The sequence below is a fragment of the Puma concolor genome, chromosome B1 (assembly GCF_028749965.1).
Source record: "Puma concolor isolate L17-30 chromosome B1, mPumCon1.1.hap2, whole genome shotgun sequence".
In the NCBI taxonomy this organism is placed as follows: domain Eukaryota; kingdom Metazoa; phylum Chordata; class Mammalia; order Carnivora; family Felidae; genus Puma; species Puma concolor.
In genome coordinates, this window is record NC_141670.1 from 138,541,224 (window position 1) to 138,567,316 (window position 26,093).

The 26,093-nt window shown below is 39.0% G+C and overlaps 1 protein-coding gene across 4 annotated transcripts in view; it reads right to left on the minus strand.

The window, feature by feature from the left end:
* Positions 1 to 865: 865 nt before the first annotated feature.
* GPAT3 (glycerol-3-phosphate acyltransferase 3) overlaps positions 866 to 26,093 on the minus strand; it is a 66,965-nt gene continuing 41,737 nt past the window's right edge. For 3 of the 4 annotated variants that reach the window (XM_086704683.1, XM_086704682.1, XM_025921540.2), the window contains exons 4-13: positions 21,900 to 22,170; positions 18,125 to 18,199; positions 17,513 to 17,602; positions 15,315 to 15,408; positions 11,245 to 11,360; positions 9,988 to 10,043; positions 9,135 to 9,220; positions 7,479 to 7,607; positions 6,916 to 6,995; positions 866 to 2,150 (exon numbers count right to left, since the gene is read on the minus strand). In XM_086704683.1, coding sequence (XP_086560809.1) covers positions 2,054 to 2,150; positions 6,916 to 6,995; positions 7,479 to 7,607; positions 9,135 to 9,220; positions 9,988 to 10,043; positions 11,245 to 11,360; positions 15,315 to 15,408; positions 17,513 to 17,602; positions 18,125 to 18,199; positions 21,900 to 22,170 — 1,094 coding nt within the window. In that variant the 3' untranslated portion in view covers positions 866 to 2,053. The remainder of the gene's footprint in view (positions 2,151 to 6,915; positions 6,996 to 7,478; positions 7,608 to 9,134; positions 9,221 to 9,987; positions 10,044 to 11,244; positions 11,361 to 15,314; positions 15,409 to 17,512; positions 17,603 to 18,124; positions 18,200 to 21,899; positions 22,171 to 26,093) is intronic. The other variant, XM_086704684.1, reaches the window with a different exon arrangement.

The following is a 26,093-nucleotide window of genomic DNA, read 5'->3' on the forward strand; positions in this document are numbered from 1 at the left end:
AATCCATCTAGTTTGATAAGATTGTAAATCATAGCCCTATACCAGACATATGTATAGTCAATTAAAAGATAGTTACCTGGGTGGCTCAGTAGGCTAAGTATCCAAATTCAGCTCAGGTCATGATCTCACAGTTCAAGAGTTTGAGCCCTGCCTCGGGCCCTGTGTTGAAGGCTCAGAGGCTGGAGCCTGCTTCAGATTCTGTATCTTCATCCCTCTCTGACCCTCCCCCACTTGTGCTCTGTCTCTCTCAAAAATAAATAACCATTGGGGCACCTGGGTGGCTCAGTCGGTTAAGCGTCCGACTTCAGCTCAGGTCACGATCTCGCGGTCCGTGAGTTCGAGCCCCGCGTCGGGCTCTGGGCTGATGGCTCAGAGCCTGGAGCCTGATTCCGATTCTGTGTCTCCCTCTCTCTCTGCCCCTCCCCTGTTCATGCTCTGTCTCTTTCTGTCTCAAAAATAAATAAACGCTAAAAAAAAAAATTAAAAAAAAATAAATAAATAACCATTAAAAAAAAACTAAAAAGAAAAAAAAAGAGATAGTTGCCTGAGTTCACCCACAAATCAAGTGAAGTTTATGACTTGCTCAAGGCAGAGTCCACAGGGTCAGAGTCCAAATCATCAAGCTAAAAAAAAAAAAAAAAGAAAGAAAGAAAGAAAGAAAGAAAGAAAGAAAAGAAAAGAAAAGGAAAGAAAAAACAAACCAAAACTAGCTGTTCATGGTCTCATTTCTCAGATATTCCAGTCCAATAAAATCTAACTATGTAATTGATATGGAAAACAAACAATTCTTGTTTATAATAAGAAAAAATTTAACCTTCCTCAGACCAGAAGAGGGTAGAGGTGAGGGAAAATAATGCAACACACATTTAGAAATATATAATTTATTTATATTCACTGTAAGACAGTTTCACATTCGGTACACAGTTACCAGAAGAGATGGAACACTCCCAGAGTTTAACATGGTGTTATATTGCTATCAAACATTGTTTACACTGAGTAAATTGGGAAACACTTATCTTCCCCTTAAAAAAATTTAAGGCTCAGTTTCCAAAAGGTAATTTTACCACTCATTCTTCTGTTTAAAAAACTGGGAACATCCTGAAATAAACCTCAAAGGGGTAGAGGGTGAGAAGCAGCACACACGCCTGGCTCATTCATACCTCCCCTGAAGACAAAGTGATTTTTTTGTTGTTAAAGCCTCCTCCTGTTTGAAAATATGCTTCGGTACAAAATGAAACAAATCCGTAAATGGGAGAGGCACTACGTATAGATCTCTACTGTAACCACAAGGAAACCTTAAAGCTTTACCACCAGTGGCCCGCTAAAAAGTTGTTTATTCAAAACTTGCCTACATACAAATGCACACACACAGTAACCTGCATTCACCTTTCTTTGGTAAAGCTCACCAAGTAATACTTCTCTTCTAACACACTAGTAAAAAAATATTTACATTTGCTTTCAACTTTCAGATCAAGTGGCCACAAATCTGTCCTTTCTCCTAAATACGATCCTCATTTTTCTTTTCAACCTTGCAGTGGAACACAACCGTGGCAGTAACCTTGAACTGATGTGTACTCCCGCTGTTTAAGTGATTGGCGGAGGGGCGGGGTGGGGAGAAGGAGTGAGAAAACGAATCATGAAAAGAGCCTGGGGGATTTTTTTTGAGAATTGTCATATCAACAAGTTCCAAACACAGTGAGTTCCAAAAGTGTTTTAGAAGCACTTTTTCCTGTACAAATATTTCATTCAATCAACAATGACTTCATCATTTTACACAAGACAGAATCTGTTTAAAGTCAGTAAACTACCTTATAATTCATGAGACTATTGCTATGACAACAAAAGCCAAAAAGGGCCCCAGATGAGTTCTGCCTCTGGCGTAAAGAGGTAGAGACAATTCATCCTATAGAAAAGATTAACATTAAAAAACAAAAACAGTAAACCAAAACAATACTCCATTCTCCCTCTCACCCCACCAAAAACAACACATTCCATTTCTAGGGGCTAGTTCTGGTAAGCCAAATTTTATCACCAGGGTGGGATTCAGTCTGATTCAAAGAGATCCATTGCCTACAATCATCTTGCTGTAATTCTTCTGCTGCTCTTCCTTAAAGGTGTCCTTCACCTTTGCTCTCTTCAGCCCTCCATCCCTGGGAATAGAAAGGCAAATAAATGAAAGATATTCCCAGCAATGATGTAAAAGCATTTGCTGTTAACACACACTGTGTGGTGCCATGACACTTTAAGTGGCTGGTCAACAATGGGGCAAAGCACATGGGATTTGGAAGCAGAAAGACCAAGATTTCAGTCTCTGTTCTACTGACTAAATGTGTGTTACTCTGGGGAAGGAACGATCTCTCTGATGCTTAATTAAAATATAGAATAATATCTCCACTCAGTTTCCTTTTAGAAGTTAGGGTTGCTAGGGGCATCTGGGTGGCTCAGTCTTTTAAGCGTCCGACTTAGGCTCAGGTCATGATCTCACAGTCTGTGGGTTCGGGCCTGCGTTGGGCTCTGTGCTGACAGCTCAGAGCTTGGAGCCTGCTTCGGATTCTGTATCTCCCTCTCTCTCTGCCCTCCCCCACTCGCACTCTGTCTCTCTCTCAAAAATGAATGACCACTGGAAAAGAAAAAATTAAGAAGTTAGGGTTGGTATATTCAATATTTGGAATTTACATCGTTTTTTTTTAACTTTCTAAATGTTTATTTTTTAGAGAGACAGATTGCAAGCAGGGAGGAGCAGAGAGAGAGACAGAGACAGAGACAGAGAATCTGAAGCAGACTCCAGGCTCTGAGCTGTCAGCACAGAGCTAGACGCAGGGCTCCAACTCACAAACTGAGAGATCAGGACCTGAGCAGAAGTCAGATGCTTAACCAACTGAGCCACCCAAGGCACCCCTGGACTTTATATTAAAACTAGGATTGTTTGCCTGTCTTTTTCGGCAAGGAAAGCAAACTATTGTTTTCTTTCATCCAATAAACCTATGTCTTACTAGAAAACCCATATGGAAAATTTAAGGTACACTCAAATAATGGTGAGGGTACTGTGTATGTACCGGTAAATTCCTTACAGATAAATGGGTTAATCATTATTCAAACCAAAGCCTTTCTTCCTTTCTTTCCTATGTCTACATAGGAAGACATATGGAAAATACATAGAAAATATAGGAAAGACACAGGAAAATACAATGAAAAGTTGTATTTTCATTCAAAGCACTACATATTTCAAGCATTAATGATCTCCCATATTACAAAACAGACTCAGAATAAAAATGAACAACAAAATCATAAATTGCATTTAACCAGTAGGTAGTGCCTATGTAAGTAGCATTCCTTAATTCAGAGTCTGTGAATCTCTGAACTCTCTCCACGGTGGTGAAAACACAGAGCTGCCTGGGTTATAAGGACTCTGCATGCCTTTCCTTCTTTGGTCAACACAAAGGAACAACAAACTGTAAGCTCTGAGAGGAGAACTGGACTATAAGGGGCCACGATCTCTCTCCTAATCTAATGTTTTTGATTTTAACTCCTAAGCGCATAGATGGTGAACTTGCTTACCTTATACTGTACCTGTTTAATTTTAACCCAGTTAAACACAAATGTTTACCAAGTGCCTTCCGATGATGATGAATGGATCACAGGTTAGCCTGTAAACTCTGCCATGAGGACAGAACTTGACCTACAAACAGACGCCCGCCTGAACCACTGCAATGTTTTGGCCTCTGAAGTCAAAACCAAGACTCAGCCTGCCAGTGAGTCCTCAACTTAAAAACAGACTAAAGTCCACACATCTTCCAGGGGCTCAGATGTAGGAAATTTCCATGAAACAAAGTTATAAATTGTTATTAGCTCCCCAGAATTGTCCCCCAAAGCCTCTTTTATCCAGAAGAGCTGCCTCTAACTATTCATAGCACTGATGTGAATTCTGAATAGTAGGAACTAAGTGGGGGGGCGGGGGGGGGGGGAGGCAGAAGAAAAGCCTTTCTTTCTTTCCTAAGGTCCAAGCCAAAACTGACAAAACAGTTAAAAACATTTGCCCTTGAGCATCCTGACATTATTTTGATGCAACTATCCCAAGCACCCAGGTATCACACACAGCTCTGAGCACCCCAACTGTGACCTGCCCCCTCTAGAGACTTTAAGTGTTTTACCCAGTTCCCCTTTGCAATGGCAGCAGACCTGAGCTCCTAAGGATAGCAGCAACCATATGTAAAAACCTGTTTAAGATGATACAACCGAATTCTCATTTTATCTCGGAAAAAAGCCATGTAGACATGTTAATTCATACTCAGTGTGTGAATGACAGGTACACCTGGAAAGGCAGTGAGCCTTGCATATGGCCCAATAAAAGGAAATTGAAAAATTCTCAAAATCTGACAGATTTTCTTTAAGCCAATCTGATTGGGATCTGTCCTGTGGCTGACTTCCTTAGGCTGTTGTCTTTCAAGACTTTCTTCCTTTCTTTGGTGTCTGAGGCTACTGATCCCAAACTCCTAGATTTTCATATGGCTTCAGGGCAGGAGGAGGGCTTTGATGTCAGGTGAGAGGAAGCAGAGTAAAGAACTGAAAACAATGAGGAAAGAGGAAGCCAGGTCCAGAGTGAACTTGGATTCACTAGGGCATTGATAAACTAGGACATGTATAAGTCTGTCATTTCATGATATTATGATGTCTGTAATTTAGTTTCACCTATTTCAGCTTAGGTAGTGTGATACAAATGTTAGTTTTAGCCTATCTTGACCCTAGTCCTGGCCTTAGGGCCAGTCAAGTTGCCCTAAATCAAGAACTCATACTCTGGGGATGATCAGCCAGGCATTTAATTAGAAGGCCACCCTCCAAAGGTGTCACTATAAGGCATCAGCTATCTTTGTCTCCCATCAACTTCCCCACCTTTGTTAATTCACATAATGAATTTTAGAAATGGGTTTTCACTACAGAAATGACTGGCTTCCTAATTAGCATAACAGACGCCAGAAACAGGTTTCTTGGGTGAAATTGGTTGTACTCAAGGTATATGAATGGATAAAATATTCTAGAGACATTCCCCACCTTTGCATAAAGGAGTATAAGAACCCAGCAAGCCCTTATTCCAAAGGCTAATTCCCGAGCAGTCCCGGGTCCCTTTGCAGTTGGCTGAACTGGCTGACAACCTGACTCAGTCAAATCCTGCTCCTAGAACATAACTATAATTGCCTTAAGTGAACTTTTCATGCAAAGTGTTTTCAAAACACCAAAAATGATAAACAGAGGGACTTTATTAAACTTACAGGATTTGAAGTATGAACTGGTTTTTTTAAAGTTTATTTTGTATTTATTTTGAGGGGGGAGGAGAGAGAGGGAGAGAGGCAGAGCAGGGGGAGGGGGCAGGGATAAAGAGAAAGAATTCCAAGGAAGCTCTGCACTATCAGCACAGAGCCCAACACAGGGCCCAGACTTATGAACCATGAGATCATGACCTGAAACAAAATCAAGAGTGGACGATTAACCAACCGAGCCACCCAGGTGCCCCAAAGTTGGAACTGCTTTATGCAAGCTTGCTAACATAATGTCTGTGTGTGTGAGAATTTAATCTCCCACTATAATGTAGGTATATAGTTAACCCTCACTGATACAGACTAAATGTTTATGCCTTCCCCGCCCCCCTCCATTCATATATTGAGCCCTAACCTCCAATATTTAGATGGTATTTAGAGAAGGGGCCTTTGGGAAGTAATGAGGTTTAGATGAGGTCAGAAGAGTGGTCACGAATCTTCAAGATAGGATTAATGTCTGTATAAGAAGAGACACCTGTGAGCTTGCTCGCTTCTCTCTCCCCATACTCATACAAAGACGAGACTGTGTGAACACAAGGCAAGAAGACGGCCATTTGCCAGCCAAAAGGGAGAGAGAGCTCTCACCAGAAACCGACCTTGCTGGCACCCCAATCTCAGATTTCCAGCCTTCAGAACTGTGAGAAATAGTTTGTTTTTTAAGTCAACCCCATATATGGTAGTTTGTTATGGCAGCCCAAGCAGACTACTACACTCCCCTACATTCAACCTTCCTCAAACAAAGAAAAAATTAAATCCAAAGTTTCCATAACTAAAATATTTCACTTATTTCCTTTCAAGTTTTTAAGTTTTCTCTAATTTAGTTATAGCTAGCATTAAATATGAACAAGCCTATAAGTTGCCCCTTGCTCCCAGGGTCCGTCCTCCAACCCCAAATCTATTCTCACGTTCTTCTTCAGTAAAAAAACGCTAACAGCTAGACACATGGCCTTCCAGAACAAAGACGGCATTCTCCAGCCTTCTTCGTGGTTGCTGTCATATTACTTGAGTTCTAGCCAATGGATACAAATGGAAGTGGCTGGTCCAACCTATAATGGTAATAATGAGAGGGGTGTGTCCTTGTTATAAGTCTTCCCTACTGGCCATTTTCTGGACACATGGAGTAGCCCTGAAGCCATCAGCCTGGACCCGAAAGTGGAAGCACACTGAGGATGGGATACAGAATGAGCTGTTATACGAGCCTGTGCAGCCTGTGTTTAAGCAAGAGGGATAAACTTCTACCTTATTTAAGCCATTGGTATCTAAGTAAACCGCTCTTTCAGGTAAACCTCTGGCTAGCTAGCACAATAAATGACATTACTAAAGACGATTTTTTGGGGGGTGCCTGGGTGGTTGAGTGTCCAACTCTTGATTTCAGCCCAGGTCATGATCCCAGGGTCATGAGATTAAGCCCCATGTCGGGTTCTGCATTGAGCATGGAGCCTGTGTACCACATTCTCTCTTCCTCTCTCCCTCTCCCCCACTCGCTCACTATTTCTTTCTCTCAAAATAAACACACTTCTAAAAATAAATAGATAAATAATGCAAAATAAAAGTGATTTTTTTAATGAAAAAGAAATGATAGTACGTCTAAAAAATTTCTTACCAGGGAAGCTCAGTCAATCCTCCTTGCACAGCAATAGCAGACTTAACCCTGTTAGCAAACTGGACAGCATCTTCTCCTTCCTGGGGAAAAGAAAATTACAAGTACATCCTGGGAATAGAGTTTTCAAACAATTCTTAAAATATCTCACAATCATTTAGATTTGTTTTAAAATGTAAGAGTCACCTTTTAGCTCAGTTCTGTTCTCAATCATAGCAAATATCATTTGGTCTGCCAAGAAAATGCAGTGCTGTAATGTTTAATTTTTATCGTGTACATATATTATTAGCCTTACCAATATGTAACATTCCATAATATTTGTAGGTTCGCTAAACCAACAGCAAGTATAAAAACCATTATGGAAAAGAGTTTCTGAATATAAAAGAGCCTGACTTAAAGACGGCCAAATACATTTCGTTTTAAATGACTCGTTTGCTGAGAGAACAGAAAGGAAGCCCAGCTCTTGCTACTGTGAAGAAGGCAGGCACCCAGGTTTTCAGGGAAAAGTGTTCTCCCCTGGATCTGACTGGATAAAGCACCAAAGACCAGTTGTTATCTATGGATACCTCTCTGGTCATGGGGGGCATGTACCACACGTCACAGACGATGGCCCAGCTGGTCATCATTCGAAGCAGGTAGCTCACCATGTTGTATTTACTACTGTTCCAAAATGCATCCCCAAACTGAGGGTTATACTGGGGAAAAAAAAAAAAAAAAAAGAAGTAAAAGAAAGAAAAAACATTGCAGTCATGAACTAAGTGATGGCTTATCCACGTTAGTGTTTCCAAGGCGACAGGCCAAACATCTCTACTGAACCCCAAGAGAAAGAGAAGCTACTTTGCTTGATAGAAATGATCAAAAAAGTAAACCAGGCCAGCTAACTCCTCTGACCAGAGCCCCAGAGTGCTGCAATAAGAGAGTTATCCACATGAGTCTTCAATATCTGTCTCCCACTTCACTGAAATTGAGTGAAAGTAGGCACAGTACCTCTTTTGCTTATTACCGTGTCCTCGGTACTTAATAAAATGCCTGGTACACAGTCCCCTGGAACCCGTCTGTATATGTACCAATAGAGACAGAATGATTGAGCAAACAGGGCAAAATGTAAACAGTTGGTGAATCTGAATAAAGAGTATACAAATGCCTTAAGGAAGACCTTATACACAACAGGTCTTTAGAATATGTTGGTTGGCTAAATATCTCTAACATAATGGCAACACAATATTTCCACCAAGTAACAGTATAACTGTGAGACAAATTACATGACATCTCTGAGACTCAATTTACAAACTGAGAAAGTTTAACTAAAGTTGTGGTTTCTAAACATTCTGGGTTAGCAGCAAATTACCAATCCTTTTCTTCAATTACATCTCATGCAGAATCCCAGGATATAAAACAGATTTGCAAAAAGGAAAAACAGATGTGGAGAAAAGAGATCGTTGGTGCACTGCTGGTGGGGACGTAAATCAGTACAGCCACTATAGAAAACAGTATGAGAGCGTCCTCAAAAAGTCAAAAATTAGAACTACCATATGATCCAGCAACCTCACTTTTGGGTATGTATCCAATGAAAGTGAAAACAAGATCTTGAAGAGATATCTGCCCTCCTATGTTCACTGCAGCATATTTTTCACAATAGCCAAGATATGGAAACAACCTAAGTGTAGGTCAACAGATGAATAAAGATGTGGGGTGTGTGTGTGTGTGTGTGTGTGTGTGTGTGTGTGTGTGTGTGTATACAGATGACATTTGTGCCAACACAGATGGACCCTGAAAGCATCATGAGGAGTAAAATAAGTCAGACAGAGAAAGGTAAGTACTGTATAGCCTCATTTATATGTGGAATCTAAAAAAGCTGGACTGATAGAAACAAAGATTAGAAAGGTGGTTACCAGGGCCTGAGGAGGAGAGACGGCACAGTGGAAGAACTGGGGAGATATTGGTCAAAGACAACAGACTTACAGTTATTAAGATAAGCCAGTCCTGGGGACCTAATACACAGCATGGTGAATATAGTTAATAACACTGTATATTGTACACCTTAAATTTACACAATGTTATATGTCAACTATATCCCAATAAAGCTGGGGCAGGGGGAAGAGTGTACAAGCACTTGTTATTCTTACAGATTTTAACACTGAAGTTATATCAAAATAAAGTTACCAAGTCACTCCCCTTTGGGGAGCCTCGGGGCAGGGGGGGGGGTGGTATATCTGTTTTACCTTAATTGCAACTGGATGTATGGTTCCTCCAATTTCAAAGCTTCCCTTTTTAAACATCATGACTGAAGTATTGTTGATGCAAGTCCCTGCAGAAGGGAGAAAAGGGTATGGTGACTATTTTTAAAGGCAGTTTTTCTCTTTTCAACAAACTTTTAAAAGGAATTATTTTGACACAAAATAAAATATTCAAATCCTAGCAAAACTGGAGTTTACTCTTATTTCACAAATCAATCCCTGCTTAATTAAGTAACTCAACAGTTCTAAGCAAGTTTAAAAACAAACTTTTGCTTTGTTATTAAATACTCTGGAGATAAAAGTTTTGCACAACAGGTGATAATTTTAATACTTTTTTTTTTTTTTTAATTTTTTTTTTCAACGTTTATTTATTTTTGGGACAGAGAGAGACAGAGCATGAACGGGCAAGGGGCAGAGAGAGAGGGAGACACAGAATCGGAAACAGGCTCCAGGCTCTGAGCCATCAGCCCAGAGCCCGACGCGGGGCTCGAACTCACGGACCGCGAGATCGCGACCTGGCTGAAGTCGGACGCTTAACCGACTGCGCCACCCAGGCGCCCCAATAATTTTAACACTTTAAAAAATACTTTAAAAAATTAGGAACACTACCTATCCAAGTTCATTACCCAGAAATAACTTTTAAGATCAAAGAGGCACCATCCCTTCCATCAAATGTCAAAAGAAAGCAAGGAATTATTGGCTCAGAGAAGGCCATCCCATTCCTATAGGACAGCAGAGATCTGGACTAAGAGTGAACTTCTAGAACAATCTGATGCCTCACATACTTTTGGTGCTGGTTGTTATCAACTATAGCTTGGTAGGCAGTTACCCTTCTTACCTTCAGGAAAGATTAATATGGGTAGTTTTTTCTTATCAGCAATGTGTTCTTTTAGTCTGTGAAGAAAAATAAAGGATCAGAATGCTACCTTTATAAAAATAGAGGTGGGAATCCACTTTGGTGTTTACACTCCACTAGCACAAATATAATTGTATAGCAATAAGGAGGGGGAAAAATAAGACATAAGTAAAGGGATAAACTCAAGTTGGTCCCTTTCTAAAAAGCATAATGCTATCTGTACTATTTTAATTTCTCTCATTTCAAAGTGAGCAGTTTTCAGTGCCTTCTGCCTACTCTTAAAATAGAACGCTAGGCAGTCATGTGACATGAGCTCTGGAGCCCCCTGTGTCATATAGTTTGTACCCTTCTCCATGTACTTATATTTCCTCATCTGAAAAATGAGAATACTGATCACTGGAACCTGTCAGGCTCATGGCCATTGAGTGTAAAGAAATTCCTTAAATGAGTCAGGCTCAGCTTTCCTGTGATATGTAATAGAGATGCCAGAAAGCTGAGAACATGGAAGTTCTTCCAGGCTTAGGTCCTGTCTCCCCTGCAGCCAGCTTTATATTCCCAACTGCTCACCAGAAACTGGTAAGACTGAGAGAGAGAAATTACAGCTACCCGTGTCCCATGTTAAATAATCTCAAACTGGGGAATGGTTTCACTAACCTTCAACAGATTTCAACAAGTACTTTTCATCTTACTCTTAAAAGCATGCCCTACCTTCAAGTTTCTAGAAGCAATAACCAGACGGCCTTCACTTAAAGGCCTCAGGCAAAAAGCTGTTGTTTCCCAACAAAGGCTTCTGGTAGCTCCTCTCAATCCCAAACCCCAGAGATTTCTTCTGTTCCATAAAGAGCATTAGCTCTGCCAGTCTCTTGATGGATTTAAATGATAAGAGACATTCAGCAAACAATCAGCCATCTATTTACTCAGCAAACAGTTACCAATTATTTAACTTTCGTGGTAGTAAGTTTTAATTCTGAAAATTCAGTGACTGGACTATACCTAAACCACAGCAATACAAAATGTATGGGACTTCTAATCTCATCCTATAACCCACTATGACTACAGAATTCAAATTTTTAGGAATGTAGCTCAGACAGGTGATTCAGCAAAGAAAAGTCAACCACAAAGAAAACCCCATATATTTTAGGTTTAATCCTTAGTACTGTTCTGCTGTCTTTGCAGGAAGGCCAAGATTTATCAGATTTTATGCTACCCCAAAGAACACCGAGCAATGTCTCTGTTTACCGCTTAGTGACCAGGTGTCGATCTTTCATTTCCGATCGTTCAAACCAGACATGCGGACAAGCCTTCACCATGGCTCTCTGAATAATTCCCATCAATCCACCGTGAACCTGGCCAACCTAGAAGTACCATTAGAAAAAAAGAAAAATGTCCTGAGAAACTTAACAGAAACCCAGGGGGGAGGGGAAGGGGAAAAAAAAAAGAGGTTAGAGTGGGAGAGAGCCAAAGCATAAGAGACTCTTAAAAACTGAGAACAAACTGAGGGTTGATGGGGGATGGGAGGGAGGGGAGGGTGGGGGATGCGTATTGAGGAGGGCACCTTTTGGGATGAGCACTGGGTGTTGTATGGAAACCAATTTGACAATAAATTTCATATATTGAAAAATGAAAAAAAATAAATAAAAATTAAAAAAACAAGAAGTTCTCATAATAAGAAAAACATTTGCAACTATGTATGGTGATGATGTTAACTACATTGATTTTGGTGATCATTTCAGAATATACACAAATATTGAGTCTTTATGTTGCATACCTTAAACTAATAAAATGTTCTATGTCAAATACACTGCAATAAAAAATAAAGATCTCAAAAAAAAAAGAAAGAAAAATGTGAAGGCACAGATATGCAAAGAAAGCTTTTTTTTTTTTAAAGTGCCAATAAGTTCCTATTCCCCACCAAGAGAAAAGATTGGCCTTCTTCTACTGACTGAAGTTCTTAGTCTAATCAAAAGATATGAATGGCCAGATATAAGCAAAAAGTGTTCGTTAGTAGCACCTTTGAATTTAAACTGTGTTCCTACACTAGTTATAATCTAGCTTTAAAAAGTAAAGGTCTTTCAACTCAGTCAAGATAAGGGAAATGCAAATTAAAACTACACTGAAATACCATTTTTCAATCATCAGACTGACAAGGACTCAAAAGCTTAACAATGCACTCAGAGCCAAGACTACAGAAAATGGCAATCGTACATTGCCTGGGCTGGGGGAGATTATAACACCCATAGAAGAAAACTTGGCAGTATCTATCAAAACTACATACACATTTATCCTTCAACTCAGTAATCCCACTTCTGGGAATTTACTCTGAAGATACACCTCCAACAAGATGAAAGTACATATGCACGAGGCTTTAATTGTAAGATTATTTGTAATTTCAAGATACTGGAAACAACCTAAATATTCAAACTTTAGGAAATCAGATGAATAAACTATGATACATATATGCAATAGAGTATCATGCAGCTGGGAAAAGAGAAGGTTGATCTCTATGACTGATAAGGCGTGATGTGATTTCCAGGAGATGCTGGTTGGGGTTCTGGTTTTGTTTTCTTCTAATTTAATTTTTTTTTAATTTGAGTATAGTTGACACACAATGGCACCCTAGTTTCAGTTGTACAACATAGTGATTCACCATCTCTATACGTCATGCTATGCTCACCAGTCAGGCAATATTGTTAAGTGAAAAAAGCAAATTGCAAAAAAAGCAAACATAGTATGCTACCTTTTGTGTAAGACAGAAGGAAAAATATATGTTATATAATTATATATATTATATTATATTATATTATATTATATTATATTATATTATATTATATACATTTCTACAAAAAGAAAAAAAATCCAAAGCAGCGAAGCTGGAAACTTACAAGGATCAGAGGGAACCGGGCTGAATGGACAGCGGGAGGGGAGGAAGCAACACAACTCTGAGCATGCCTTTGCTGTTTAACATTTAGAAGCACGCCAACAATAAACAACAACAATGGGACTAGTAAACTGAAAGAAAACTGAAACAAATAAATCCAACTGTATTTCAAATGAATAAAAGAACAACACTGAAAGAAGGAGAAAAAAAATCTAAGAAATGTACAAAGACGAGTATTTGACCACACACCCTCCATCTCGGGGAAAACTACAAAATATCCTGATTTTTTTTTTTTTTACATTTGTTTTTGTAGTGAAACAGGTGAAGCAATTCTGAAACAATTCTAGATGTATTGGAGGATTGAGAAAAGAGGTAAATATGTTGAATGTTGGGCGCCAGGGTATTCACTATGAAAAAAAAGGAGATACAAATATGGATGGGAGGGAAAGCAAGAAAGAACCCTATGAATTGCATGAATTGGCACAGACTCAAATTTCCAATAGTATATTAATATTAGAAATAATATTAATACCAATATATAAAAAAATAAATAATTTACATACATTTTTATGTAGAGAGACAGCAGGAAAACCAGTGCATGATAAAGCAAATAGGACAAAACAGTACCAATAGGTAAATGTGAATAAAGGGTATATGAATGTTCTGCATACCATTTTATTATTACAATTTCTCTGTACCTTAGAAAATCTTTCTAAATTTTTTTAAAAATTAAGAAGTCTTTGTTTAGGAGGAAAGAGGGCTTTAAAAATCTTCTTCAGATATATAGTTTACTTGTAGCCGAAAGAGGCCAGAAGTGACCTCTGGAGGTCAACGATACAGTTTCCTCCCACTTCTGCCCTTTATTGCCTCTGATCTAAATCTCATTGGCTTTAGGTTTCTATCACTCAACCCAATGGAAAGTTAGCAGGCTCTACGCTTTTCTAAACTTTGGCTAATGTTATAACTGCAGTTACAACAATAAAAAAGCCAACAAAATTCTGAGGCCCTCAGTCACAAATGAGTTTTATTCAACTTTTTGTTGACAGGGACAGAGAACAAATATGGACCCAGAAACACAAAATCATAATTAAGTAAGTTGGTTAAAATGCCTGAGCCTCTGCTTTCTCATCTATAACAAAATCTCAGCCTTAATCCCACCGCATTACAGGGAAGGTCACATACGCATGTGAATATGCTTGTCCACATAAACGCAAGGAACGGTCATACACCCAGAACTGTACTGGGGTCTACCAAGGATTGTTAACATAAGGGTCCTTGCATGGGCTTTCTAAGAAGCCATAAACATCTTGAAATTATGCACAAAATTGTGCTTGTATGATGCACATGTATGTCATTGTTTTTCTCAAGAAAGGGTACATAACTATTAACTGATTCCTAACCTAAAAAAGGTTAAGAACCACCAATTCCCATAAGTCTTTTCCTAGAAGTAGTTAAAGCTTCCTTGGATTTAGAAAAAGCTCCACAACTTAAAGATTAAATGTGGTTGCATGGGGCACCTGGGTGGCTCAGTTGGTTAAGCATCAGGCTTTGGCTCAGGCCATGATGTCTTAGTTCCTTAGTTTGAGCCCTACATGGGGCTCTCTGTGGTAACAGCTGGAGCCTGGAGCCTGCTTCAGATTCTGTCTCCCTCTCTCTCTGCCCCTCCTATGCTCATGCTCTGTCTCTCAATAATAAATAAACATTAAAAAAAATTTTTTTAAATAAATAAAAAAAAATGCAGTTTGCACAAGTGTTGTATATCTGAACTTATTGACAGAGAAAGGCAATGTGTTATATATATATTTGTCTTTCTCGTCTGATCTTCATTAAAAAGTCTGATTTTTTTGTTTGCTTGTTTAATTGTATATGACTCCCTGAATGAAGACAGAACTAATTGGCTGGTAAGGGATTTGCACAGCTCTAAGGAGAAAGACTTTAATGTCTTGAAGTGTTATTGAACATTGCAGGGATTTTAGAAGCAAGATGAAGTCAACTTTGTAAATTCCTATCAAGTTCATGTATGTCTATATTTCACTAAGCTAAATTTTTTACCATCTTTTTTTTAAAAAAGAGATTGATCCATTTATTCATTTTTATTTTTTAAAGGTTTTTTTTTTCTTTTTAGTAATCTTTCCACTCAAGGTGGGGCTGGAACTCACAACCCTGAGATCAAGAGTCTCACACTCCACCGAGTCTCATACTCCAGCCAAGTGTCCCCAATTTTCTATTACCTTAAATATAATGGCTATTTTCTTTCTTTTTCTTGCCCCATATAGTCCTCATTTAATGTGTTATATAATTCATACAGCTATAGTAGTATAACCGAGTCACTTTCTAATATAAAACTTTCTAATCTGTGCCAAAATAAATTAAAAGTTTGAACAATCCACAAACCATGCAATTACTTGAACTATCAATGAGCTGCTCTTACCATAGCATAGCATCCATCTGTTGTCAAGATCAAAACATCTATTGGAGAAGTATGGTTGGCAACACAAATGCCTCCCTTCTGGGGTCTGTACTGTCTGCAATTACAAACAGTGGTAAATACTATACCCTGGAAAAGAGCCACTATTTTGCAGCATGTAGAGATTCATCCTATTTTACTTTAAAAAGTACATTAAAAGTACAGTTTCAAAGTATATGGGCTCATCTTAAAAGGTTATTTCTGGGCAGTATGATGGGAGTGGGGTAAGAGTAGATAGAGAAGAAGGGGCCCATGACTTTCCCTTTATATATATTTACATTGTTTTTTTGTAATGATCATATTTTCCTTTTATAATGAAAAAGTAATTTAAAAATATTAGATTGAATTACAAAGATTCCACAACTTTAATATTGTGATATGTAAGTTTCACATCTCTTATAAGTATTTTCATATTATTCCACTCTTTAAATGCATCACTTTTAGTAGTTTCACAAGACCCAAAAAGTAAATTTACTGTAGTTTCCTCCCTCTTATCCCCCTAAAGCAGAGGCTGGTAACTTCTCCTACTGAGGGCCATAATAAATATTTTAGGTTTTGCAAGCCAGCCAATCCCTGTCAAAACTACCACATTCTGCTATTTGGGCACAACGGCAGTCACAGACAATATATAAATGAGTAAGTTTCAATAAAACTTTATTTACAGAAAACAGATGGCAGGCCACATTTGGCTTCCAGCCCCATAGTTTGCCGACCTTTATCTTAAAGTTCAACCAGTATTTGATATTAATGAAGCAAAGTAGTTTTTGTTGGCCGTATACAAAGAAGAAAGGCAACCAAATGCATAACAACTTTAGCATGTTTTCTTTAAAATTAGAAGTAATTCGGGGCGCCTGGGTGGCTCAGTCGGTTAAGCGTCCAACTTCAGCTCAGGTCACGATCTCACGGTCTGTGAGTTCGAGCCTCGCGTCGGGCTCTGAGCTGATGGCTCAGAGCCTGGAGCCTGCTTCCGATTCTGTGTCTCCCTCTCTCTCTGACCCTCCCCCGTTCATGCTCTCTCTGTCTCAAAAATAAATAAACGTTAAAAAAAAATAATAAATAAATTAGAAGTAATTATATAATAAGTTACGAACTCTCTATGTAATTAAAGCACCTTTTCTGTAGATAGTATTTCTTCTGATCACAGTTCTATCAAAGCATTTTCTTCTACTTTTCACCCCAAAACACACAGCTCAATGAAAAAATCATGTAATTTTAGAATCTTAAGGGGCCTCTCAATGTTGGTAACACATGGTAAAGCCAAATGAGAAAATGTTTCCCTTCTACAAATGAGACAGAAAGACCCAGTCAGAAAAAAAAAAAAGAGAGAGAGAGAGAACTTTTAAAACAATGAGATTAAACGTAAAAAAATAAAACTGAGTTAACAGAAAAGTAATTAAAACAACCAAAATTACTTCAATCAGCTAACAAGTTAGCTACCACTACCCCTACCCTCTATAGTTAGGGGTGAGGGAAGCAAAGTGTGGGTGTTCTGTCTCAAGGCTCAGTTACAGAATTTCAGAAGCAGCGGGACTGAGACTGGAAACCAGGCCTCAAGACTCGAAGACCAGTCCTCCTTCCTCCACACCACAGGCCTGTCAACTTCATGGCTTTTTATATCGACAGACCCAGTTCACAACCTGACTCTGCCACGTGCCAGGCATGTGACCCTAGACAACCAATCCCAGGGCTCCCAGCTCTTCACCTGTAAAACAGGACACCGGTGTCTCTCTCATAGGATGGCCTATGAGAAGCTCGGGCCTGGCTGCACACCATAAATGCCCAATTTTGGTTTTTTTGTTTTTGTTTTTTTTCATTATTTTTGAGAGGTGGGGGAGGAGGGACAAAGAGCCTTAAGTGGGGCTCAAGCTCACAAACCATGAGATCATGACCTGAGCCAAAGTCAGACGCTTAATGGGCTGAGCCACCCAGGCACCCCTGCCCAATTTTTAAGTGTCATCACATGTCTATTATTATGTTCCTTCTGCAAATGGATGGCTTTTTAAAAGGTTTTCGGGCAAAATTGTTATGTCTGTGACACTCTAAGCAGCAAGAATGAACACACTGGAAGGACTTTCATTTCATCTGCTTCCTCCACCCGCTACTGTCAGTCATGGGCTGGACTTCCTGAACAGAAAGGCAGAAGGAAGCAGGCACACACTCACTTGTTATGGTAATGAATGGTACCAGAGAGGGCTCGCACACAGATCCGGCAGCAAGTCAGGTGAACCAGTTCACTCAGCCAGTTTTTGAGGCTGAAAAAAAGAGGAAACATTTTATGGTGCAGTTCTGGGCACTGCTAAGAGACAACAGAATAAAAACTTCAATGTGCTCCTTCACAGCAGCATACTGTGTTCTGAAACACAAGCACAGTTCAATTCTTAAAGTCTCATTGACGCATTAGGACAAAATTCTAATGGAAAATAGCTCCTGCCCTACTAGACTATCATGATAAATGCCTGACCAAGATTAGCTGAAGCTTCTCTGGTCTCAGCCTGATGAGCCTGACCGGATGATAACGCTCTTGTGGTTTCCTTGAGTCCCTCACTCTATTTTCTTTTCTTCATTTCCCCTTTGAAAAACAATTTCTTAGGATTTATATGAAAGTGTGGTGGCAAATCAGATGAAGACTATGAATACGAAGTAAGCAAAATTTTAATAAGTGTGATGGGGCCATAAATTTGATGCAATACATAGGAATCAAATATTCTTTTTTGAGGATAAGGCCAAGAAAAGGGACGATCCTATTTATGGCTGGGTGGAGGCAAACATTTCACCTGCCATCTGGAAGCTGCCCAACCAGTGTAGTTCCCAATACCAACAAACTGATCCCAATGAAAGCCAAGGTAACCCTGAAAAAGAAAAGAAAAGGTAATGTGAAAGTTAGTTGAATAGCAGCAGTGGAGGGAAATAACCTGAAAATTCATAAATAATTACATTGTAAATAAGTTGCGAAACATGTATGGCAGTGCCATTAAAAAGAATCAGGTAGGGGCACCTAGGTGGCTCCATCAGTTAAGCTTCTGACTTCGGCTCGTGAGTTCGAGCCCTGCATCAGGCTCTGTGCTGACAGCTCAGAGCCTGGAGCCTGCTTCAAATTCTGTCTCCCTCTCTCTCTGCCCCTCCCCACCCCCAACTCATGCTGTCTCTGTCTCTCTCTCTCTGAAAAATAAATAAACATTAAAAAATTAAAAAAAAAAAAAAGAATCAGGTAAATCTATAGATCCTGACATGGGAGAATGGTCCTTGGTACTTTTGAGAGAAGAAAAGCAAAATTAATTTCAAAATAATATGTAGAGTATGATAACCATTTTCAAAATGACAGCAAGCATATAACTAGTTGATAGATGCATAGAGAAGGCTTGGAAATTTATTTATAAAGCTATCAAATTCAATCTATGTAATCACTAAAGGGTTAAGCGGGTTAGTGACAAGAATAAATTTAAAGGCTTGCCCCTTTTGCTTTTCAGAATTATTTTAATTTTCAAAAATATATTCATATTAACTAACATCTTATATAACAAAAAGTTTTATGTTGTATAAAGGAGTCACATCAGGTTGAAAGGAGTTATCTAATTCTGTTCAGGATACATTGGTGGGCATAGTGTGGGTGTAAAAGAAAATATTTTCCAAAGGTATGAAAGTAACTTGTTTTTCTGTGTTTTTTCATGATGGAGGGAGGTACAATTCAAATTTTTCTCAAGGGAATTTAAAATTTATAGCAAATCGCAAGAAAAGCTCTTTCATATTAAGGACACCAAATTATATCACCATGTAGAAATCCTTTAATGCAGACCTTTGTCCCTTTGCATGTTTGTGGTAACTCACATCTAATCTCCACAAAGACACTTTCTCAGTTTTGAAAAGTGCTTTTAATATACATTCTAATCACTTCAGAAAGAAAATAGTCACCTTTAGAAATGTAAGTAGAATTAACCCAAAAAGAAAAAATTGAGATTTAAAATCTTTCCAAATAAGGGGGACTTCCTTATAAACACCTTCTTAAGGTATGAAACCTTGTTGAAGTCTTATTTTAAGACCTTTTGACAGAACAATTTGAAGTTCAGATTCCATTTTCTTTCGATGCCACATTTTCATGCCAGCACTGATGCAATAACTAAATCACTGCTTAATCTCATTCACCAATTATGCAAAAGTTTTAAAAGAACGTTTTGCTATCCTGCCGTAATGGCAATCATTTGTTCCTACACATTAAGTCAGAAGGGCCTTACATTTTAACATGTTTCATAATTGGGTTCAAAACTATTGAAAGCTTTTATTTGCTTGATGAACGGGCCAAAAAATTCTGTTTTCCAATTTAAGAGAGCCAACATGAGAGTTCTCATAGATGACACTACTTTTCAGCCACAACTTGTTTTTTATAAGAGTTCTACTGAGATACAATTTACATATCATACAATTTACCCCTTTAAAGGGTTCAATGGTTTGGGGCATATTCACAGAGTTGTGCAACCATCAACATAATCAATTTTAGCACAATCTGCTTTTTGAGTGTTCACTTTGTAGCAACAGCTCATCTTATAAAGCATTTACAGAGCAATTCTTTCACACTGAAGAGTATGTACTAAGTAGGAGTCTCAATTCTGCCATTTCTTCTTGTTCTTGGGTGCTTACATTCCTGGATTATCCTACACCTGCTTTCTTCGCAAGAATCTTTTATGTTATTTCTTTAGTTTGTGAGTGCTACTTAAATGTAACTAGATAACAGAATCATAATACCATTTGCTGGCAGCCACAGCAGCTAAAAGCTAACCAACAAATGAGGGCATCTCAAATACTCTGTGTGGCAAAATCCTCACTTTTTTTTATCACGTTGCCTTAGATACAGTGAATGACTCATGGGACAAGTGGAGATATAAGAGCTAATCTATATACTCTACTTTATTGAAGTTTCATTCCTTTTTAAGAATAAGAACAGTATAGGGGTGCCTGGGTGGCTCAGTCAGTTAAACGTCCAACTTCGGCTCAGGTCATGATCTTGCAGTCGGTGAGTTTGAGCCTCACATCGGCCTCTGTGCTGACAGCTCAGAACCTGGAACCTGCTTTGGATTCTGTGTCCCCCTCCCTATCTCTCTGCCCATCCCCTGCTCGTGCTCTGTCTCACTCTGTCTCTCAAAAATAAATGTGTTAAAAATTTTAAAAGAAAAAGAATAAAAAACAGAATAAATGGAAATTCTAGAGACTAGAAATCTCTAATAAATAAAAGTTCATGCGTGTATACCAGTGGATAGTCTTGTGCATGCTCAGAGTACATGAACCCCAGTTTGGGAACACCGGTTTAAGGCTGAAGGAAAAGTAGATGTGAAACCCTGAATGTCACTTTGTTATCACAGCTGAAATGATTCCCAAAAGACAAACCATGCCCCAGCTGGCAACATGGGCACGTGCACACACACACACACACACACACAATGTACCTTTGTACTCTTTGTACTCTTGTAATAGACCTAAATGAGGCAAATATAGGCCACCCGAGGGATGGTAAAAAGGTTTCAACTCATGTGCCCATTTAAGGTGGCTGATAGCAACTATCTGGAAAACTTTATTGAGAGGATGCCAAGGCTGTGTCGAGGGAAAGCAAACAAGACGATCAATAGCAATATTGTGACTGGTACACGTGCCTACTACCTCCCATCGCCATGCTGAATACACCTTGGCCACTCGTGCTTCTTCCCACTGTGCAGCGTCACTTCTGCTAATCTTATGTTCCACACTGTGGTTCCAGTAAACTGGACCTGAAGGTACCTCCTTCCTCAGTCAGCATTCAAACTTAGAACCAGAAGGGGACACAGGTGGGGGAACTTTTAGTAAGAAAAGTGAGGGGCAGCTGGGTGGCCCAGTTGGCTAAGTGCCCGACTCTTGACTTTGGCTCGGATCATGATCTCACAGTTCATGGGTTCAAGCTCTGTGCTGACAGCATGGAGCTTGCTTGGGATTCTCTCTTTCCCTCTCTCTCTGCTCCCCGCAAAGGGAAGGGAAAGGTAGGGAAGGGTAAGGAAGGGAAGGGGAAAAAAGAAAAGACAGAAAGAAAGAAAAAGAAAGAAAGAAAGAGAAAAGTGAGTAATCATAATGGGACTGGATGGAACAAATTCAGTCTTCTGAATGGCTCTCTCCCATGTGGTAACCACTCTCAGAAATTTTTTTCTCTCCTGGGCAACTGTGAACTGCTAAAGACTAGCAAAGAAAGGCAGTTATAGTTTGGTTGACACTCTGGTGAATTCAAAACTATAAATCTTCTCTCTTCTTTTTTCTACTTCCCTTTTCTATCCATCCTCAAATTATTTATGACCAAAAGAACAACATGGATCCCGACTGATATATAGTAGATTCTGAAGAACACTTCCATTTGGGAAAAAATGTGAAAGGAGAATGGATACTTAACATGTTCCTGTGGAGGTCACATTTGGTGGTGTTTTGCAGGTGTGAAGGGGTGGGATTAGTACCATAATACTCTCATGGGACCATTATATACATGATTTAAAAAGAAAGCCGAACCAATTATACCATCAAATTACTGGGCAGGAGACATACCTCAGGGGTAGTAGGACACAGTAGCGTACTATGACGCCCAGTACCCACACCATGGTGAGCCGCAGACTGATGTAATGGAAATTTACATTGGTCCTTGTGAGGAGATTCCACGACACTAGCTCCTCTGAGGAGAACCTCTGGGTCACTTCATCTTCCACAATGGCTTCCAAGCCCTTCTTGGAGAAATAAAACACGTCAGACAGCTCAAAGTCCCTTCCTCGCAGACCAGAGAGCCCTTTTTCCATGGGTGACTCATCTCTTTGGATAATACCTTAAAAGAAAGCATCAGAACATGAGAAAATGCCATAGGACACAAGAACTGACCAATGAGGCAACTTTGTACAGAAGACAAGTAAACAGATTTAATGGGTAACACGAAGCAGATTTCAAAAATAAAAGACAAGCAACCACAGTGGGAAAAGAGGTGAAATCACTGAGTCTGCATGAAATGGCCTCTACCGAATTACTTCAATTCACTACTGGTCCTCAGTAGCCTTTTTCTTGTTGCATTTCCTCCCTCCACACCGCTAGCGAACAAACTCTCCAGTATAGAACTACACTGTGTGAAAATAAAACCTTCTGTTTACCCCTGATAAAAACCATAAAACCAAAATGCAAGCAAAGTGGCAAAAGGTCTTTACCACAATTGGCAAAAGGCTGCTGTCTTTAATATGCAAAAATTATTTAATAAGAAAATTAGTCTCCTGTGAAAAAGTGAGCAAAGTTCATGAACTGAATTCATGGAAACATTAATAGTTAAGATAATCAGAAATGTAGGCAAGAGTGTTCACTGTAGCATTTTCCATTATAATCGATCCAGACAATGAGATATAATGCATCTAATAAATACCCTAGTTAATAAATACTCTAATGTTAAGTGAAAAAAGGCAAGATCTAAAACTATAGTTCGATCTAACTCTATGAAATATATATGCATAGAAAAAATGTCAAGAAGGCCACATTTAACAGTTGTCTCTGGGCAATACAATTAGATTTTCCTCCTTAAACAGTAATTGTATTTCCCATAAGGAAAATAATTCAAAGATTTTTAAGGTACCATAAATTTTGTAAGTTGAAAAAATGACTACTGTCACCCAGTTCTAACTATTAAGTGAGAGTCATAGATGAGATCTTTGAATAAAGAGTAGTTACACACACAGTGACAAGACCATCTGATTGCCCCTCTGGGGTGTGTCGCAAAGGAATTTACCTCCCAAAGTAGAAAAGTCTTTTCTTTTGAAAGAAGATCCCTTTTGATTGTCTCACTTTCCAGTTTACTGGGAAACCAGTGAGGAGAGTGAAGAGTGCTATATTACCTAACCGCTGGAGAACAAGTGCATGCATCCATAGATGAAGAGGTGATATATCAGTTTTTTGAAGGAATGGAAGCATAAGGCACTGGAGTAGAAAGTAAAGAGGACCTGGAGTCCAAGGTCAAGTTCTGTTTAGGACAAAAACGGCTCTGTGACTGTATAAACAGACAAGTCACCTAAGTTGGTGCCCTCCTTTACAAAATAGAGGGTGGGAAAAGTTTTAGCTTCTTACGGGACTCAAGTTACACGATTTTCCTTTTGGGTTTTTGGGGTGGTTTTTCTTTGTTTTTGGTTTTTTTTTTTTTTGGTTTGTTTGTTTTGTTTTTGGTTTTTGCCAACATGCAAACTAATCACCTTAAATTCGAGCAATAAAGTAAGTTCTGAGATGATTAGATTACCTTTTCCAGCCATCAAGTCTAAGTGGTTTAACCTTTCTTCACCACCTCTGAAAAGGATTTGATTCCTATTAGAGGATGACCCAAGACAGTGTCACTGGTGAATTACCCTCTTGCTCTGTGAACACTGCAATACCACTCAGAGCAGCTTACTCAATCCAAGTACTGACCAATATTTAGCGGGGCAAGAATTTCATTATTTAGCAATATATAGGGTTTTTGTGGGTTTCTTTTTTTTTTTTTTTTAATTAAAAAAAAATACCTCTAGAAGGGTAGGGAGAACAAGCTATTCAGCAAATCTCAGAATGAAACACACTGGAGACAAGTGGACAGCCCTTCTAAACATAATGTTTTTTGGAGGGGCCAGAGATAAAATTTCAAGTTTGAGTTGCCTCATTATTTAACTGAGCGAGGAGAGAGATCTGTAAAGAGGAGCCAGCCCCCAGCGCTTATCCACTTGATGTGCAATATTCTCTCTGCCCCCTGACCTACTTAATTTTGTGGAGCTCAAATAAAATATAACTCAATTTTATATTTTTGTTAAGCCTTTCTTTTTAAGTTTATTCATTTATTTTCAAGAGAGAGCGAGCACAGGTGGAGGAGGGACAGAGAGAGGGAGACACAGAATCTGAAGCAGACTCCAGGCTCCAAGCTGTCAGCTCAGAGCCCAAAGTGGGACTCAAACCCATGAACCGAACTGTAAGATCATGACCTGAGCCGAAGTCAGATGCTTAACCGACTAAGCCACCCAGGCATTCCTTGTTAAGCCTCTTTCAAAAGTATGTGGGTGACTACAATGCATCTAATTGACTAAGGATTAATTTCCAGAATATATGAAGACATACAAGGGGTGCCTGAGTGGCTCAGTCAGTTAAGCGTCAGACTCTTGGTTTGGGCTCAGATCACGATCTCACAGTTTGTGAGTTCGAGCCCTACATCAGGGTAAGAGCTGACACCACAGAGCCTGCTTGGGATTCTCTCTCTCTCCCTCTCTGCCCCTCCCCAACTCGTGCACTTGGTCTCTCAAAATAAGTATACAAACTTAAAAAAGAAAAGACATACAAAAAAATAAGAGAAAGTTTTAAAAATATATGGCAAACAATTCATAAAAAGAGTAAGCCTTAATGACTACACATTTTAAAAGATGTTCAACTCCACTATAAGCAGAGAAACACAAACAAAAACCACAATGAAATGCTATTTTATACCCTTAAGATTAATACAAATTTTAAATTGAATAGTATCCAGTGTTGGTGAAAATTTGGAAAACAATTTGGTACCACCTAGTAAATTTAAAGAAATTCGTAGCCCAAGACCCAGCAACTCTCCTTCCAGGTATACCTCAGGAAGACTTTTGTTTAATAATTTCAAATCTACAGAAAAGTTGCAACAATAGTTCACTTTACCCACATTCATAAATTGCTAACATTTTGTCACATTTGCTTTATTGTTCTATCTCTAGGTATATATAAAATGATACTTTTTTCTGGACCACTTGAGAACAAATTGCAGGCATCATGCCCTTTACGCCTAATATTTCAGCATTGATTTCCTCAACACATGAAGTTTTACTTATTTAACCACAGTACAACTGTCGAAATCAGGAAAGTGGACGTTACTACAATACTAGTACAAATGTACAGCCCTTTTCAAATTTTGACAATGGTCCCAGTAATATCCTTCATATCATTTTTTCTGGCCCAAGATTCAACCAAGGATCATACGTGATATTTACATGTCATCTCTGTAGTGTCCTAATTATATGAAAAAGTTCCTCAGGCTTTCTTTGTTTTTCAAGATATTGACGTTTTTAGGACTACAAACCATTTATTTTGTAGACGGTCTCAATCTGGGTTAATCTGATGTCTCCTCATGGTGAGAGGCATGTTGTACGCTTTAGGCAGAAATACTATATGAACGATGTATCCTCCATGCGTCACACTGGAAACATGTGACATCTGTCCCACGATTAATGACCTGTTCCTTTGACCACTTGATTTAAGATAGTTATTACCAAGTTTCTCTACTATAAAGTTACTATTTTTGTCTTTTTGATTAGTAAGTGGAGAATTATTATCTCTAAGTATGTATAAAGGAGAGACTATGGAAATATTGAGACTATGGAAATATTTGAGACCATGGAAATATCCTGCTCTTCAAACCTTCACCCAATATTAGCAGCTATTAATGGTCCTTCCTGAATAAATTGGTACTATGTGTATTCTAAAATGGTATTTTCTTATTCCTTCCCCATGTATTATCTGGCATCCCACCTTAAAGAAGAGCTTTTCCGGGGCGCCTGGGTGGCTCAGTCGGTTAAGCGTCCGACTTCAGCTCAGGTCACGATCTCGCAGTCCGTGAGTTCGAGCCCCGTGTCAGGCTCTGGGCTGATGGCTCAGAGCCTGGAGCCTGCTTCTGATTCTGTGTCTCCCTCTCTCTCTGCCCCTCCCCCATTCATGCTCTGTCTCTCTCTGTCCCAAAAATAA